The sequence below is a fragment of the Pteropus vampyrus genome, unplaced genomic scaffold (genome assembly GCF_000151845.1).
Source record: "Pteropus vampyrus isolate Shadow unplaced genomic scaffold, Pvam_2.0 Scaffold27, whole genome shotgun sequence".
NCBI lineage: Eukaryota > Metazoa > Chordata > Mammalia > Chiroptera > Pteropodidae > Pteropus > Pteropus vampyrus.
The window spans coordinates 9,316,778-9,336,362 of record NW_011888808.1 but is presented as its reverse complement, the minus strand read 5'-3'; the positions used below and the strand labels follow the sequence as shown (position 1 = coordinate 9,336,362).

Below are 19,585 nucleotides of genomic sequence, written 5' to 3'. Positions count from 1 at the left end.
TTCCTTATCTCTTTTCTCCCTACAATGTATGTTCTGTGAGAGCAGAGACCATCTGTTCAGTGGACCATTGTGCCTCCAGTATCTAGAACAGTGTCTGGCACTGTTTTTTAAATTTATTGTTCATTTATATTATTTATTTTATGTACTTTTATGTATACCATTTGCTTCTTTATTTACGTAAGAGGTTCTTGATAAAAATGTATTGAAAGTATGGAATTAACAAATGCATAAGATTATTGCAGACCCCTAAAAGCCAACTGAAGAGATCTCAAATGTAATTAGAGTTGGTATTTTAAAAAAAAATACTTAGTAAAACGAGAACCTAGAGGAATATTTATGTGAGATGTAATTGTCCCCAGTTACTTGGGGACCAGAGAAACTCAAATGCATTCATTTGTATGGTATTTAACAGATAGCATTACCTTTTTGACAGTTATAATCCCCTCCTGGGTTTCCTGATCAGTGATGACATCAAACATGTCCAGCCCCTCTCCCTCAGTAAGGCTGTATGCAACTGCAGCATTTTCTCCAACGTCGGCATCGCTGGCTTTCATTCTGCCGATTGGTGTACCCGGTGGGGAAGATTCAGGGGTGTTAAACTGGTATGTACCTATTAACCACCAGAAATATATAAGTCAAACATGTGTATACTAAATATATTCTATCATAATCGAGACAAAGCCTATTTTCTAGCAGTTCTTTCAGGCATTACCCTGGATGAGAGCAGATTTGTGCTTTCCTTAAAATAATTAATGGTGCCCTGTTTTCCGTACGTCTTTACTTTCATGATTGTTACAAATATTTCTTCTATTTCATACCTGTCTCTTTGCAAATGGAGAACACTTTTCTTGTCCTGTAAATAGGCTTCCAAGTTTATGGTGTGATTGTGAGAAAGACTGAACTGTTAGAAGAAGAGGGTGCAGAAGCTTTCAAAGCCTCCTGTTAATGTAATCTAGCAGAAAGAATAGAAAAGAATTTAAACTGAACTGCGACTTTAAGCCAATTACTAGGTAATTTTAAAAAGAGTTCTTTCTGTCATTGCTAATAATAACTGAAGGTGAAAATAAATTACAGCAATTTGGAGAATGAATCCTAGTAGATACTCTCACTTACACATGGAGCTAGTCTAGTCGCAGTTAGGGATATAGGTAAATATATTGAAAGATAAAGTTCTTAATGTTTTTCCTTTTGATTAATTTCTTCTTTTAAGTTTTATTATATTATTTTTTCTATGCATAGATTTCTCCCGTTTTTGACTTTATATTACTAATTAGAAACCTGTATTTCACAGACATATACTTTTCTTATGTCCTCATGTTGCAAAATTAGTTTACATGTGCAACATATAAGATCTGTCAGGCCAGCATGGACTAAGGGCCAAAAAAATAAAATAGTAAAACAAAACATATTCTTATGTCATCTCATACATTTTTCCAACCATACATACAAATTATTTTGGAAAAAATTTAGACTATGACACCACTAGAATATAATCCTTCAATAATATTAACCCACTAGTATTGGGCTCATCCTTGTTAAAATGATAACAAGTCAAGTTTTTCTCTGGTGTATTCAACTTCCACTTGGAGTGTCCCCTACCCCTTTCTATATTCTGCCTTCTCATGCCTCAGTACATTATTCACTAATGATCACAGGCTACCCAAGGAGACAGCGGGGTGAGGTAGGGTCTCTGTGACATCAAGGTGGGGATCAATCCTTTTGTTATCCATTCCCGTATGGAAAAGGAGGTTTTTAGGTAAAGTGTCAGCGATCCTGATATTTTTCACTTTGGGCCTCTGTGGGGGATATTTTAGGGTTCCTAAAACCTTTCTTCTACCTGTTTAATCAGAAATTAGTTAGCTATTCTGTTTTTGTATTTAGCCAACTATGATTAATTACTTGAAAAAAGTCAAGAAAATAAAACTATTTCCTGTTGATCCATGTGCATCTCTACTATAAAAGAAGCAAATGTTAGCTGACCAGCTTTAGAAAATGCCATGATTGATTAAGTGGGTTTTCTATTTAATATTTGGGCAGCTATTTTCTTCTGGAAGACAGGATTCAGGTAATTTTCTTAGGAAATCATGGTCAGAAAGGAATTTTGTTCTTGGAAGAAAATTACATTAAAACCAGTACCCACTTGAGGTGCTCTACGTGAAAGGGTCTAGTGCACTGCTTGATACAAAGTGGGCATTTATGAATGTTGTTTTTCCTTCTTCTTCCTTCTTCTGTAATCATGAGAGTTAATGATTTTAGATATGTCTTTCAGGATCTCAATTAACCATAATGTAGAAAACTATTTATGAGTACAAATGGATTAAGTACATAGTTATTTCCACAGATGTATTTTTAGAAACAGTAAAATGATAAATCCTCTCCTTACAGAGCTTTGTGAGGATTTAAAAGAGATTACACAGCTGATTAAATTCACAAAATATAAAGTCAAAATTTTCCTAACAAACAGCGGCATGCTTGTTGGATACATGTGTTCTGCACAAGCAAATTTATGTCTGTGGTTGTCTTTTTAATAAGGAAAAATAAAACAATGATGTTGCTTTTATGACCACGGCCATATCAGAAATTGCTCAGATAATTACCAATACAGGAACATAAATGTTCACATCTATTGAACGTAAGCACTGTCAGCTCATTTTTAATAAAAGTGCCGGTTCTTACTAAATCCACTAATTTTGACAATAACAATAAGGGAAAAATAAATATCATTCTTGAAGTTAGAGTTTTACAAAAATGCACTGAAGAAAGTCATTCCATCAAATGTTCCTACTCTGGGGGAAACGGGGAGGATTGTCGTTGACATCAGTCAGCGTGATGTTCACGGTCGTGGTCCCAGATAATCCTCCCATCTGGCCGCCCATGTCCTTGGCTTGAATCACCACTTGGTACTGCTCCCTGTTTTCTCGATCCATATTGAGCAAAGCTGTCTTGATGATACCTACGGATATGAAATTCAGAAGTGGAAAGGGATATATTAAAAATATTTTAGGAATCATTTATTTATGCAAACAAATACAGATTGTCAGCCACCATATTGTATAACACTATGCAGATGTCTTAGGTGACATAAAAATGATTATAGCTAGGCTTTATAATGAAGGAAATTAAAACCACGCAGGGTAGATAGATATATTTTTGAAAAACCCACCTGTAAAACAGAGAGAATAAGTCAAACCCTGCAATAGTAGAGGCTATAAGTAGTATAAATATTAAGTGTTACAAGATGACACAGCAAGGTATTATTTGGCATGTGGCACAGTAATATAAGACTGAAACTGCTTGGTAAAAGACATTTAGGTGTATTATGAAGGAATTGTTAAGAAATCATATACATGAACTGACTTGAGTTTCACTTTACTGAGTTGGCTAATTGCTCAGCTAATATACCCACCATAATAAATGTTCTGAGGATTTTCTAAACCACAAAACTATGGTCTTAAAAAAACACAGCATCAGTTCTCTCATAATTACCATATTGTATGATCCTAGGGAATTTAATTTTTCCTAAAGCTAATGTGAACATTAGTTCAACGGGTCCCGGTAGTGACCAACATTCTTAAGTTAAGTTTACCTCTATTGTTAGGTAGTTATAAAATAATTAGTTGGAAAAAACTTCTTAAAGTTTGCCTAATCTCTATGTAGGATTTATGTTTAAATTGACAACTTTCTTTCAAAAAAAAGCACTGGAGAAGTCTTTATAACCCTCTCTGGTAACACGTTCCAGTGCTTAACAACTAACGAAGCTGAAAATATCTTTTTTTATTTTTTTTATTTTTAACAAGAATACCTTAGAGAACAGGTCGATTTTATTCTTATAGTCCTGAAAGTGCAGCTGCTTTCTGTTCTTGAAATAATAGTACTTCTCTATTTAAATACAGATCACCTTAGCCTTTTGTGCTTTAAGATTAATAATTTAAAATTTTCATCCTCATTGTTTTTAACTCAACATTTTCTTTCTCCTTGGGCTTCTTTCCAAGTTTATTGCACCTGTTAACACATCGATTTCAACTGGATGAGTAACTTAGAAAGGTTTTTATTTCTACTACTAATAATGGATGCTTGAAAAATGTATAAAAGGAACTTGACTCCTATTATAACAAAGAGAAGTGTAGCATTTACTAGACAGTACAAACAATATTTACTAAAAAAAATCATATTTATATACTCTTTTGTGGAGAAAGTGCAGAAAAATGAGATGTCGAGAAAAGGGTTCCATTAAGGCAAAATCCACTTTATTAAGGCTACATCAGTTAGGATAGGACAGACAATGAGGTGATAATAAACAATGTAAAATCTCAGTTGCATAATACAACTGAAGTTTATTTTCTGCTCATGCTCTGAGCAGACCAACAGGAAACTATGCTCATGGTAACACTCAGATTTCCAGGCTGGAAATGTATGTCAACATCGGTTTCCATCCATGGCCACTGTGGCAAGAAGAATGGAACATGGTAGATTGTATAAACCAGGTCTGAAAGTTTAGCTTAGAAGTGACTCACATCACTGCTACATTTTATAGGCCTGAATAAATCATATGGCTACATCTGGCTTCAGAACAGGGTAGAGAGATGCAATCCTACCAAATAACTAGAAAAAGAAGACTCAGAATATTTATAAAGAGCTAAAATGGCCATCAGAAGGGATTGGCCTTCTAGCTTCATCCAAAAGTGGAAGAAAACAAAAAATCGATGTATAATTTTTCTGAATCTACCATATTTAAACATGGTGGATAAAAGATCCGTCGTCAGATTTCTTGATTAAAATGATTTGGGTGTCATGCTTATAAATATATCACTGGTATTTGGCAGACGTATCTAAGAAAATTCGATCACACTGAGGGTTTTATTTAAAAATACGTTAGCTAAGCGGAGCATGTCAATGAAAATTATAGATTGTAAAAAGAAGATCAAAAAGCAATTCTAACCTGTTTCTGATTCCACTGAAAAATAGGGCTGCCCCTGTAGGATACTATACACAACTTTCGCACTGTTCCCGTAAGTTGGATCATCAGCATCAGTTGCAGTAACTTGGACAACAAATGTGCCTGTAATGACACAACATGAATTAAAAATAAATTGAGGACCCACTGCAGATCCTTGATACACACACATAAAAAGAAAGCATGATCTTACTTTCGTATAAAACTATCAAGGCAAGGGGATGGGGAGCTTCAATAGTATGCTAGATTAAAATAGCCTTAGATTCCTCATTCTAAAGGAATGTTATCACCACTTATAAATGTTGTTAGGAAGCATGGGAATGATCATGGCTTTGGGTGAACTGATTTCAATTCATCTCCAAAGAGGGGATTTGATTGGATTCTTGCGATGGTGCTTCTTTCAAGTTTGCCAGGCTCAAGTCAATCTGAATCTTGCAAGACTTTGTCCACAGGGCTTAGTTTAGGAGTTGTCCTGTCAGGGGGCCACTCATGATTTTGCTGTAAATTCTGTGTCAGAGATGCCCTTTCTCCTAAACTGTAATGTGCTGAAGTGGAGACTGAGAAGGCAGCAGCTATTTTAGTGACCCTAGAGAGGGCAACCTGAGAACAAAGTTGAATAAGATAGAAAATTGCAGAGAAATAGCTAGAACCCAAATTAAACCACGTCTAAAGCCCATTTCACTTTTGGACTTAAGTAATGTGGCCAATAAGTACTTCTAGTGTTTAAACTAGTTTGAATTGGGTTTTCTGTTACTAGGAAATAAAAGCATCCTAAATGATACATCTATTTGATAATTCTAAGAGACTGAAAGGCCTTGAACCTTAGAAGAGGTAGTATTGGATTAAATAAAGAATTAATTGAAACAGCAGAGGAGACACATATGGAACTTATAATACCAAAATGATTGTAATTAAGTGTACAAAGAAGGCTTTGATGTTTTCGATCAGCATTATTATTTTAGGGACCACATTTGCCTAATAGCCTTCAAGTGCTCCTAACCCCAATAAAATGCCATGCAAACTTTTATGTATATGCCTGCATGTATATTTCACTGAAGAGAAGTTCCATACATTTTATCTGATTCTCAAAGGGGTCTATGACTTCCAAAAAAGGGGAAGACCTTCTGATTAAGATCATTTTATGGCCGACTTTTGGTATTCATATTCGATAACTAGTAAGCATACTACTAGAGTTCTGTCCATGAACAGGGCAGAGAGGTTACATTTAGGGAATATTAGAATTTTTACATTGCTTTTGTAATATCTAACCTATTTCATTTATTGAACAAATGTATTGTGTCAAGGTTGGATGCTCGGGATGTACAAATGTTGGTGCATGAGATAGAGCATGCATCCTTTTAATTTAGCGAGGGAGTTGGGGAGAATGAGACCGTCATATGATTTTAGAGCGAGAGCTAATAGAAGTCAAACATGTTCGTATTTGACATTAATACACAATTTAATAGTTTTTAGAATGTGATTATCTGGATGTTTTGAGCACCTGCTAGTTGCCAGATATTTTACTGGGGCTCTGTACTTGTTTTCATCTTTTGTCTTCATGATAACTCTTGAAGTTGACATTTATTATTTATTTTTTATAGCTATGGAACTGGAAGATTAGGGAAATCAAGTCATTTACCCAAGGCCACACTGCTGCTTATTAGTAGCGATAACTTCAAACTCAGGTCTGTTTGCAACCAGAGTTCATTTATACCAGCCTGCTATTGTTTCTTTATGTAATTTCTTAAAGATGTCTTTATATATCAGAATAATGACATGTTAATTTATGATAATGATGAATATCAACATAACTGTGCCTGTGTGCAAATTAGAAAAAAAGCCTTCCCTTTCTCAAAGCATGTTTCTGTCAGCTACCCCTAAATATTTGTAATACATATTTAATTCTATAATGGCTTCAAAAGGGAATGGCACCCCCTATGGTTGTACAGTGACAACTTGCACATCTGATTATGATTGCTCTGGGTGGTGCGGATGACAAGAATATCCTTTATTAATTTTTCCTGCCTTTTACCACCTAGTGGAAAAATATTATTTCTAACAAATCTTCCTCTTAAAGGAATTCTAATCTTCCTTTTTGCTTGGTGATGGTCTGTGATTTATTTTAAAAGAAAAAGTAACTTCGAGTAATGAGATAAGCAACTTCTTTGCAAGAAAAATTTAGATGTTTTATAATTATTTCTATGGATTAGATATTTTTAAAGTCTTGGAACTGTGAACTTAAACAGCTCTGCTTTATGATTCACAGAATTATAGAAACATTTTTATTATGTAAGTTAGCCCTTTTGAATTTGACACTGAATGAAAATTAAAATAATCCTTACACAAGTAGTTTAAAATTTGTCATTGTCTCCCATGAAGTGTATTAATGTGGCTAAGAGTGGGAATTTTTCTTAGTGTACACTGTTTACCTTCTCCCAATCTAAGAAAATTAAATATACATATTAACTTTAAAATTGGTTGCAGAATTGTGTACAAAATATCAATTCTCCCTATTGCTTAAATTTCTTAATTTCCACCAATTAGTAAAGGATATATCCCTTAAATATCTTATGCGTATTATTTATGGATTAAAAAAAAGTTTTCTTTGAGTCTCTTCTCCAAATATAGTTACTTAAAGCAACCATCATTATTCTTTAGTCTGAATGGTAAATCCAGACTTTTGTTTCCATTGGGGATATCCTTACCTGGAGCCTAATACCAGTATGGGCTAAGAGAAATAGAAAAGGCTTCCTAAGAAATGGAGTGAGAGAGGAAGTAGATGAGATGGTCTCTCCTTCTGTCTCCAACTCTCACTCTGCCACTTTTCATACCTTCATCTTGAGAGGAAATGCTGTTTTCTCAAAAATAATAAAATGAGACTAGAATGATATTAGGAAACACGGGGATACCTACAGACAGGACATAAATAATTCGAATTATGATACTTTTAGAATTTAGCAACCAAATTTATTCAACTCAGTAGATTTCACTCATAGGATTCTTTATTCAGTTGATGTACTAGAGGAGAAATATTATATGGTTGAAATCACATCTCACTCACCGACATCAGACATTTCAGGAACAGTGGCCGTGTAAATCTCCTTGGTGAATATTGGTTCATTGTCGTTGATGTCGTGGATCTTGATGATGAATTCAGACTCAGGCTCTACAGGTTTCCCTGTCCTTCTGTTTATAGCTTGAGCTCGAAGGATGTAAACAGGTTTTTCTTCCCTGTCCAGCCTCTTGGTGGCCTGTATATCCCCTGTGTTTTCATTGATAATGAAGAGATCTCCTGCTCCATCTCCTGAAAGGATATATTTAAGTGATCCATCTCCTCTATCCTGGTCTGAATGTAACTAGTGTAGAAAAAAAAAATTAAAGAAAGTAAAAGTCAAGCATGTGATCCTAAACTGTTTGTCTTTATGATGCATGCTACATTAACTTTCATTCAATCCTTTCTAAGGAGTGATGGTTTTTTCCTTTTATTATTACTTAAATTCTCTATAGTAAATACCATTCATTAATGAACATGTTTCATATAATCATAGAAATTTCCAGAACTGGGATAGAGCTTGGAGAAAATTTAGTAATTCTTATTTTTAAGAATGGAAAACTAAAAGCCAAAGCAATCGCAAGACACCCAAGAACATATTAGCCTGGCTGGAATGAAGCTATTTTCATTATTCTTGTTAGAGCTTTCAGGCTCTACTAATATATTCTCCTCCTCACTTTTATGTACACAGACACACTAGAGAAGCACTGTATTATTGAGAAAAGGATTTTGGTTTTTGAATCAGAGAGATCTGGGTATGTTCCCTCTCTATACTTTACTATCTTAGTGAATTTAGGGAAGCTAGTCAATCTCTTTGAGTCTAATATGGTAGAGATTATAATCAATTTTCTACATAGATATGAAATTTATTTACTTATTCATTTATGAAATTCAACTTGGAGCATTTGAGAAACATCTTAAGTGCTTCCATGGACAATGCCTTGAAAACCCCGTGACTAGATAATTTATAAGATCACTTGTAATAACATTTAATACTTAGATTTTAGTGTGATATGGGAAAGGACCATCTAAAAGGTAGAATAGGCTGCCTTATGAAGCAATGGGTTCTTGCTCCTGCAGGTAATCACAGCAGAAGCTCTGACATGATTAACAGTCAGTGAAATGGGTCTGGGTGAAGGATTGAATGTGATGAAGCGGAAGAGGATGATCCTAACTTAGAAAGTAGCCTATGTCTCTTATCTCAAAGATTGTTTCCACATTGTCAACTTCCTATTATTTCCTGTATTTCCCTTTATGCACTTCAGCAAAAGTTTAGGCAGTATCTCAGAGGTCTTCTAACTAGCCCTATTCACAAATTCTCAAAGTGTTTTTTTACTGAGAACTACTTTCACACCCCAGTTATAAGTATCACCTGCGTACAGACGAGTTTCAGTGAGAAGGCTGCTAATCTCTACCTATTTCAACTCTGTCTAAACGGAATATGGGCCATGTTACAGCAGTTACGGCAACAGTAGTAGCAGGTAAGCCAACTTTGTGTCCTCTTGATTAGTACTGCATGGAATACTCAGAGTAGTATCCATAAATACATTTTAAAATAAGATTGCTGGGCAAAAAAGGAACTTTTAAGTAATGTAACCCAGCCTTTCTGAAAGTGTATCCCATGGAATATCATTCTTACAAAATGCTGAGATCGTTCTGTGGTCTAATAAATCTAGGAAATACTTCTTTCTTGGAGTCATCCAGTGCCAATTAACATATGAAAGACTGTGAGTGCCTACAGTTCAAAACTGTACTTAACTTTATTTAACTTAGCTTTCCCAAACTCTCTTGTGTAAACAAGCCTTTTTGGGTGTGATCCGTTTTGATATTTCCCGTAACAGCTTTCCAAGAAGCACACTTTGGGAACATGAGCTAATTGAATCCATCATTGCAGAATCAAGAAAACTGACGTTCCAGTTTATGCAGTGTTTCCCAAATCACACAGCTCGTGTAAAAGAATAAGAGGATTAGAATTCAAGTGCAAGAAGAGGCCTTATAGATTATTCGTTGCAACTTCCTTGTTTTTAGAGATAGGGAAACTGCGTCCGATGCCATACAGGTAATTCTAGTTAATAGCAGAGTTTGAGGAAGGGATTATTCATACAATTAGTAGCCTTGAAAGCAATTTGACAGAAATAATGGAAGATAAATGCGAACAGGAGGAAATTGCTTAGAAGTAAGGCAAACGCAAGAAGAAATGTAAAACAAGAGTACTCCATGATTTGTATAATGTGATATGCTAAGGAACGCTGAAACCATGATTACACAGAAAGAGCCACTGGGGAAAGTTTAACTCTCCACCGTCAAATTCTAATGACTGAAGAGAGCTCTTAAATAGCTATTTCATTAACTCGTGAGTAACGAAACCAAAATCACCGCCCGGTGGGGCTTGGCTCTAGGGTGGCGATGGTTAGCAGCTTCAGACAGCGCAGGTGCACCACACCAGGAGTCGTACGTATAGGCCTTGCTCATTCTTTTTCACTCACCAAATATCGGCTTGTAGCAGAGTCAATTAACCTTCCTGTGCCAGGATCTTTGTTAATAAAATGAGGATAATAAGAGCTACAGGACAAGGCTGTCGTGAAGGTCTAATTAGAGACTATATATAAATATTACATTAATCGCTACATAAACGTAATAAAAACACAATATGTGTTTCATAAATTATAAAGTGCCTTCCGAATTTAAGATATCATTACTATTATTAGCTCTTAGTTCACAATAGGCACGTTTTTGCTTCTATTTCGACTTTGAGAACTTTGTTGTGAGGACTTTGAAAACCCAATTTTGCGAACACCTGGTTATCTCTAAGGTAAAATCTATTATCAAAAGCCAGTATTCTTCTACCAGGAGGCAATTGCCATTTTTCCACGTGATTTATTCTGTGTTCCACTAGATTACAGACTCCCCTCGGCCCATTCTGTCATCTCTCTCAATATGTAATTGTTGCACACTCAGTGGGTGAATATTACATCTGGTCACAAGATTTATTCAGGTAAAAGTAATCAGAAACTTATTTTTCGCCATCAGGAGAGACCATTTCGATGACTTATAGAACAAATGCCCGAGACGATATGAAAGGGCCGTGGAGACACCAGCGAAGAGGGTGAACATGGGTTGCTCTGCCTATCCTAATTCTGACTTATCAGTATTTGAAAACTAGTGGGAAAATGCATCTCTTCACTCAGGCGTTGTGTGATAATAAAAGAGTTTCACCTCATCCTCCTCTAAGTGCCGGGTCTGAGGCTGACAGAGTGCACAGAGCAGAAGCCTCCGAAAGCTTTTGTGTATTCTTTCCCCACTTTCCTCCCTATGAACTCGCTGGGGGCCAGTTCTTTTCTCTCTTTTTGGGGAAAAGAGGAAACATAAGACTTCAGTGCTCGTGAAGGGGGTGGTGACAAGCAGACATGAGGGGTTTATTGAGCACTTAGATTTTAATTGGAGTTTTTTCTTTTGTGATGTCATTCATCATGGCCACTGTAACAGGCAAGTTAAACAACAACAAATAAAATGTTGTAGGCTGCCAGAGGCATGTTTTTTACTAATTTCAGTTTAATGGGGCTGTTCCATTATGTTTAATCATCTAGTTCACTTTTAACAATTCACCATGAAGTAAAAATTATTCACTTCCTTCAGAAAGTCACACCTCATCTGGCGCTGGCAGGACTTTTTTACTTCTCTACCTACAGCATTTTGTTCCAGAAATAGCTCTTGATCTGTTTGTTTTTCTGTTGATTTATTATTATTTTTTAAAGTGCAGCACCTTGACTAATAAATGCAGGAATTTGGATTGTAGACATGGCCCTGTCTACATGGAGAGTGTCACCACATCAGTGCCAGCATCTTTATACCTGCTACTTGGGCTAACTTTCAACTTGATTTTGACTCCAATTCAAAGGTATAACACTCACTGTATAGAGTTTTAGTGGTTCATAAAACTGGCTAATGCTGCCTCATTCCTCTTTTACCCATCACTGGATCACTGTGAGCCAGTAAACCAAAGTGAATATTATAAGTATGTACTTAGACAGAAAACAGAGTCTAAATGAAAGTTTACCTCCATGGCACACATAAGAAAGTACCTACAATAGCCTGAAAGGGGCTGAGGGAAAGAAGTATAGATTTTTTTGCCGAAATAAAAAATTGGATTGTGGCTAATATGCTCGTAGATTGTGATGCAAATGTAATATGGCCCTTAAAGAAATGTAATGTTGCCAATCTGAGATGTCATTGGACAATCAGAGACCAGCTGTAGTAAAAAAGTGTTTCACTGGGATTGAGGTGGAGAAACTGGATTTACGACAGAGAGAGAGTGCACCTTTAACACCTTTGTGTTAAATAGACTGAATGTTATTTTAAATTAGGAAAATACATCTGCAATCAAGTTAGGACTAACTGAGACTCAACTGAATTCAGTATAGATGAATATGTACATTTTACACATATTTCTTTCTATATAATGCATGTGTACATAATGCTAATAAGTGTATTTAATGTTGTGATGGCTGTGAAGAGCTTGTTGGGTAGAGTTTATGTCAGGAAGAATTTCAACCTTGCTTGAAATACGTGGCGGGATTAGAAGTAGATTCTATTTTAGAGATTATAGGGCTAAGGTAAATAAAAATATTTTTTACTAAAATTTTATATTATATATTTTTAATATGCTATATTTTAATGTTAATGATTTAGCATGAGTTAACTAAGTTATATCTAATGATTATTTTACAAATCGAAACACTGATAGCACCTGATTTTGGCAGATTGGTGGAACTAGTTAGAAATGCAAATTCTTGGGCCCTACCTTCTTCCAGAATCAGAAATTCAAAGGGTGTTGCTCAGCAGTCTGTTTTAAGAAACCCTCCACGTAATTCTGATGAGTCCTCAAGTTACTGCCTTAACTAGGACAATCATAATGGTTAAAACGAGGGAAAGAAATGGGTATAAATTCATACAATGTGCTAAGTCATGTAACCTTGGGGAATTTAGTTAATTTCTCCAAGTGTTAGTTTCCTTATCTACATGATAGGAATAATAATGATACTTAGTTTACAGGTACTTTGCTCTGAAAATTAATAAAATAATGTATGTAAAATACATTAACAGGGGCCTAACTCACAGAAACACACTTCAATAAATTATTCTTGCATCATGAACATGAAGTATTCAGAAGGTGGATTTTGAAGGTAGAAAGATTTGAGTCTGAATTCTGACCTTCCAATAAATCAACTATATTAATTAAATTATCTTAGTTTTCATTCTGTCATCTATAAGATAGAATAATTAACTTTGCCAGCTACTCTTCCTATACTTGTCCCTTAAAAGCTGGTAATCCTTAGGCCCATGTGTTAGGTTCTTGTTTTTTCTCATTTCACACAGTCTCGCCAAAGATCATCTCTATCTATTTGCATGTATTCAATTATTATTTATGTGCCTTTGATGCCCAAATCTATATGTAACTCCACGGCACATCATTTTCTTGAGCTCCAGGGTCAGGGATATAATTGATTCCCAGGCAAGTCTCTTAGACAACTTACTCTTAGTACTTCCCAGTTGAGCTCAACGCCTCTTCCCCCAAACCTGTTTCTCCTCTTATATGTCCCATCTCTGTAAAGGCCATCGGAGAGTCATTCCAGACTTTCTTCTCTGCCTTCGTCCTCCTATTTATTAAGCTACCAACTCCTGTCAATTCTACCTCTTTCCTATATCTTGACTCACCTACCTGTCTCTATTTCTCTGATATTACCCTGGTGTAAGCCACCACCATTTCTCATTGATTTCATTGATCTGAGGCCCACCAAACACACACTCAGTCTTGCTTCCTTTCAATTTATTTTCCTTTCTGTAACTAGGCCAACTTAAACAACGAAAAGAACCCTGAAGGTGCCACTCTCCTCTAATTAAATATTTCCGTGTATTCTCTTTACCCTTGGGATAAAGCCCTTATCCCCACTCCTTAACATGGTATCCAAATTCCACCACAGTCTCTGTCCCTCTCTTTAGCCTTATCATCTACCATTCTCTCCGTGACACTCTTTGTTTTAGCTTAGTCTACTTATTACATTTTCTTGAAGATATGTTAGTCTCTTTCATATCTAGGTCTCCCTGCTTATGTCCCCTTGGCATAAAGTCTTTTTGAACATCGACACCTGGTTAATTCAACTCATTTGTCAAGTCTGCATAATCATTATCTCTTCAGGAAAGACTTCCCTAAATCGCTAGTCTAAGTTAGAGTCCCTAGCTATACCTTCTCAATTTTTTCCCCACTTAGCAATCAGTGAATTCTTTTTTTTTTTGGATGACTTGTTTCATAGCTGTTTTCATAGTTCAATCAGCAAACAGTTAGAATGCAAGTTTCGTGAAGGAAGGCACCAAACCTGTCTGGTTCACTTCTGTATTCTCAGCACCCAACATACTGGCACATTATAGATCCTCAATAATGAATGATTATAAAGAATGAATAAATAATGTTATAAAGATAAAATTGGATAGCATAACAATAATCAAGGAAATTTCTGGCACATAGGAGGCAACCAGTAAACCTTAGTGTCCTCTATCCCCTTCCTCACTTGATTTTAAAATTATGTGTCAAGTATGTATGTTCCTCATATGATTACATTCATATGTGGGCTATAAAACATAAAGCAACAAATGAACAAATAAAACAAACAAACAAACAAACAAATCATAAACAGACAACAGTATGGTGGCTGCCAGAGGGAAGTGGAGTAGCAGGTAGGTAGAAGAAGATAAAGGGGGTCAAATATATGGTGATGGAATACCTGACTTTGGGTGGTGAACAGACACTGCACTATACAGATGATGTATTATAGAAGTGTATGCTTGAAACTTTTATAATCTTATTCACCAATATGATCCCAGTAAATTTAATAAAATTAAAAATACGTATGTGATCCCAATAAATTTAATAAAATTAAAAATGCATATTCCTGATATTGCCAGATAATTTAGCAATCATTACCAAACAGTAGGCACACGGTCTAAGCTGAGCAGTCTGAGGGAGGAATGCAAGTTATCACCTTAGAACGAAAAATTTTCCTTTAATAATCAATTAAACCTCAATATAATAATAAAGTCACTTGTATTCATTGTAAAGAACAGAGAAGTTATCAGTATATTGAGAACACAGACCATTGTAGGTACACTGAGTATTGGGACAGAAATCACTTGTTAAAGGTGAAGAAGTTGCAAGATTTTACTGAACAATATTTCAAGTGTCATCCTGTTGCAGAAACTAATGGATAATGAATGGAAAACACTCCATTTTATGAAAACATTGTTCCATAATAAAAATAATTTAAGTGTCAACCAAGATCATTTTAAAACATTTATTGGCCCGAAGGGCTGCATAAAGCAATGAGTAAAAAGCATTTAATACCTGCCTTCTATAAACTTGCAATTTAGGTTTGAAAATACTGACTCAGTTTTAAAAGCTAAAGAATAAAAGCAGAAATTAGACAGTTGAGTACTTTTATTAAGTGTTAGGAATAACAAGGTAAGTGAAAAGGTAGAGAACAGCATAGGAGGAACCTGTAAGTAGGACAAGGTGGAATCAGGGAATATGTTAGCTCTTTGATGGTTTGGGAAAACTTCTTGAAGAATTTTAGATTACTGTTGGAGGAAAAGTGACTTAGCACCCAGTATGAGTACATGGCATAGTTTCAAAGCTGAGTGTGGGAGAAAATTAGAGGAAGCCTTCAGTATGTGCCTCAGGTAAAAAAAGCAACGAAGTCAGCTAAAACAGAAACACTCCTTCCCGTGAGTTGCAAGATCCCATATTTTCTCACGCTGCACTCAGATGTGCAAGGGAAGATGCAGCTTCCTAATTTTTAAGAACTTATCCCTCAAGCTCTAATCCCATTGATATTAGGTTGAATAGCAAACCAGTAATTTAAGGCAATCCAATAATGTCTGCCTGATTCAATAACATAGTCTCTTAAGATAGCTCTTTTAAGTAAATCCTAGTCTGTCTGGCTTCTGCTTCCTCCCCTCGTCCCTGATCCAGTCCAAGATGACATATGGGTGTACGAAGAAGAGAGAGCCACATGGCCCAAATCAGAGGGAAGTTTGGGGGCTTTTGGAGCCAAAGGAAGTGCTTGTATGGCCTTCTGGCCTGCTGTTCTGTAGACAATGTCTCTCCTCCATTACTTTTCTCAGTGGTGTCTGTGATTTTGGCAGGTGACATTGTGATCTTAGCTCTTTCAGGTCCAAGATGACTAGCTCCATCCTGCCTCCCCCATAGCCATCATATAGTTCCTGATGTCTGACTGTGACACCTCTGTTGCCCTTGGTATGTGTGGTTGTAGCTATAGAGTTGCTTTGTCCTTGGTAAGTACCATCTGTAGGATGATCCACATTTTTCTTGTTCTGGAGAAGCTTTGGAAGGCTCCTGGGAACTAAAATGGGCTTCTCTCTCACTACATGATTGCTCCAGAGGGAAAAGGGAAAAAAATACTCTGATTTCACCTTTACCTACAAACTTCCCATGGCTCCCTCCTGGGATTTCAGATAACACTGTCTTGGGGCAGTAAAAATGACTTCAGATACACACAGGACAGTGCACGTGTGTATTTAATAGCCAAAAAATGAAATGTGAAATCCCTCTCTTGGTTTCAGGAATACCCTACCATATGAGTTTTGGTGGAAGAAAGAGCGAATTCTCACGATAAAATCTGGAAAGGTAAGTGGGGCAGAAGTATGACCTGTAGCCTAGAGCCTGACACCAATAGTTTTTGGTGATAACATTTGTAAATGAGTTTATTGAGTTTTGTTCTGGTTGATCAGGCCTACTTCTTGATATGGTAAGTGGGCTCTAAAAGAATCTAGGGAAATCTCTTTTCCTCTGACAAAACCTAGGATGGGGCTGTCTTCATATCCTATGTTCTTTTTCTATTATACCATATTACCTTGTATAATGACCTGAAAAATTATATTCCTTTATATAAAACAAATAATTCGATTGATTTTTATAACAGTGGAAATATTTTATCTTTAAAGCATTCTTTAATATGGTTCATCATTTGGCAGTTGGTCTGGCTAGGATTTGGGAAAATGATAATAGCAGACATTATTAAGCCCATACTATGGGCCAGGAAATATGCTGAACTTATTACAAAGATTATATAATTTGTCATTCATCATGAATCTCTTCCTATCACCTCTTAAATGATGAGGAGGCTGAGGCAAAATAAGCATCATACAACCAACAGGGGCAGAAATGAGTCCAGGTTGTCTTACACCACAGTCTAGTCTGTTAACCACAACACAGATGTTTTCTCCGGATGTGTACATTCAGTTTTATGAACATTTATTAAATGCTTACTCTGTACCAAACAATATTTTAAGTCCTGAGTTACAAAGATTTAATTCAGGATTTTATTGACATTTTGGGCTGGGTAACTCTGTAGTGGGACCTGTCCTATTTATTTATCAGGATCCTTGGCCCCTACCCACTAGCTACCTGTAGTACTTTTCCTGTTGTGACAACCAAAAGTGTTTCAAGACATTGCCAAATGTCCTTTGGGGGGACAAAATTGCCTCCACCGATAACTACTGATGGAATTCTCTGCCTGTCTTTCTGTCTGTCTCTCTGTCTCTGTCTCTGTCTCTCTCTCTCCTGTATTATCATCTTTCTATCCTCCCATTTTTATTTCTCATTGTAAACCTTGTAACTTTTAATATACACTCAAATATACTGTAAAGTATTCTGCATTTTCAGAGATAACCCATGACCCCACTCAATTTAATCTTTGATTTTTTGTTAGATTTAATAACCACTGAAAGAGACTTTGTATTATATGGAGGAGAATTTTTGACAAAGTGCTAAAAGTGAAAGAATTTTAAACCTAAACTCAGGAGAGATTTGTTATTTCCCTTGATATTTATCTTTTACATTCAGTACCTTGAATTTAATGTCAAAAGTACCAGAGTAAGTATTAAATGGACAAAACTTTAGTGCTATAGTAGCTGTGGTAGGCAGAATAATGGCTCTCTCAAGGATGTCAATATCCTAATTCCAAGAACCAGGGACTATGTCACATTTCACCTTACATGAAAGAAAGGCCTTTATAGGTGGGATTAAGATAAAGATTTTGAGGTTGGGAAATTATCCTGGATTATCCACAGGAGCCCAGTATAATCATCAGGGTCCTTACAAGAAAAAGAAGTAAGGAGTCAGAGAAGGAAATGTGCAATGGAGCAGAGAGACTGAAGGTGCTATGCTGCTGGCTTTGAAGATGGAGGAAGGGACCATGAATCAAGGTACAGGCAGCTTTCTAGAAGCTCAAAAAGGCAAGGAAAAGGGTCTTCCCTAGAGCTTCCAGAAGGATACCTTGCAGACATCTTAATTTTAGACTTTTGACTTCCATAGCTGGAAGATCATAAATTTGTACAATTTTAAACCACTAAGTTTGTGGTAACTTGTTACAGCAGCAATAGGAAACCAAGGCAGAAGTTCCTTATCTTTGAAACCTAAGGTGAACTGAAACTACATGTGGCCCTTTAAGAATCCCAGCGAAAGGGAGGAAAACTGACCCCTGGTGAGCACTTACTACATGTCAGGTACTGCAAGAGTGCACCATGCGTTACACCAGTTAAGTCTCACAGGGACTCCAAGAGATAAGCTTCGCTTTCTCCATTTTTTCAGAGGAACTCAGGTCAGGGAGGTTAAGTAACTTACCTAAAGTTAAGGGCAGGGCGGGGAAGGGTACCAAGGTCTGCCTGACTCCCAAGTCTATGTTTGTTCACATGAGAGCATACTGCCAAACAACACTTTCCAAACAACACTTACAATGTTTCTGGATTCATTGTATTTATTATATTAGACCCCAGGCTAAATTGTTTGTAAATTCTATTGGCACAAATGATACAAACTGTAATAGATGTTATTGTCCGTTTGGGATTTATCAATTAAACAAATGCCTTTTGGTTTATGCACTGCATGAAGTTATTTCCCCAAAAAGGCTTTGTTTACTGCCTTTTGCTTGGCTTTGGAAGTCCAAGGCCTTTGGCAGACCAAGACATTAGTCTCAGCTCCTGCTTAGTCTAACATTTTCATTTTGAAAAAGCCAGTGGTAAATCAAGTTGAGAGTGAGATATCCAGTCAAAAATTGATTTAGTAAGGTGTTGTAACTCACCAGTTACAAACCTACTTTTTTTGCCTTACAGTGCAATCTCTTCAACAATTGCCAAATCTAAGGACACACACACACACACACACACACACACACACACACACACACACACACCCTCCCCTTCTTTCTTGTCCTCTCTCCCTCTAACTGACACTACAACTACACTTCAGAAGGAAATATTAATAGATAAATGCAGACATTGGGGACCTGATGATTCAAACGGTAGAAATTTTTTTAAAAATGATGTCCTCACTAGCTAATGGACTTTTCTCAAAATGTGTTTTTCTTCAAAGATAAAAAACATATTGGATATAATAATCTTATGCTGACTCTTACTTAGGATCTAAAAAGTTAAAGCCATATCTTTATAAAATAAGTAGTTTGCTTGAGAGAGGGACTATTATTCAGATTCATAACTCTAAAGTATCC

At 36.2% G+C, this 19,585-nt stretch overlaps 1 protein-coding gene across 2 annotated transcripts in view; it reads right to left on the bottom strand.

The window, feature by feature from the left end:
• CDH6 (cadherin 6) overlaps nt 1–19,585 on the bottom strand; it is a 118,813-nt gene that overhangs the window by 20,935 nt on the left and 78,293 nt on the right. For both annotated transcript variants that reach the window (XM_011356442.2, XM_011356443.2), the window contains exons 3-6: nt 8,016–8,310; nt 4,940–5,059; nt 2,786–2,953; nt 423–610 (exon numbers count right to left, since the gene is read on the bottom strand). In XM_011356442.2, coding sequence (XP_011354744.1) covers nt 423–610; nt 2,786–2,953; nt 4,940–5,059; nt 8,016–8,310 — 771 coding nt within the window. The remainder of the gene's footprint in view (nt 1–422; nt 611–2,785; nt 2,954–4,939; nt 5,060–8,015; nt 8,311–19,585) is intronic.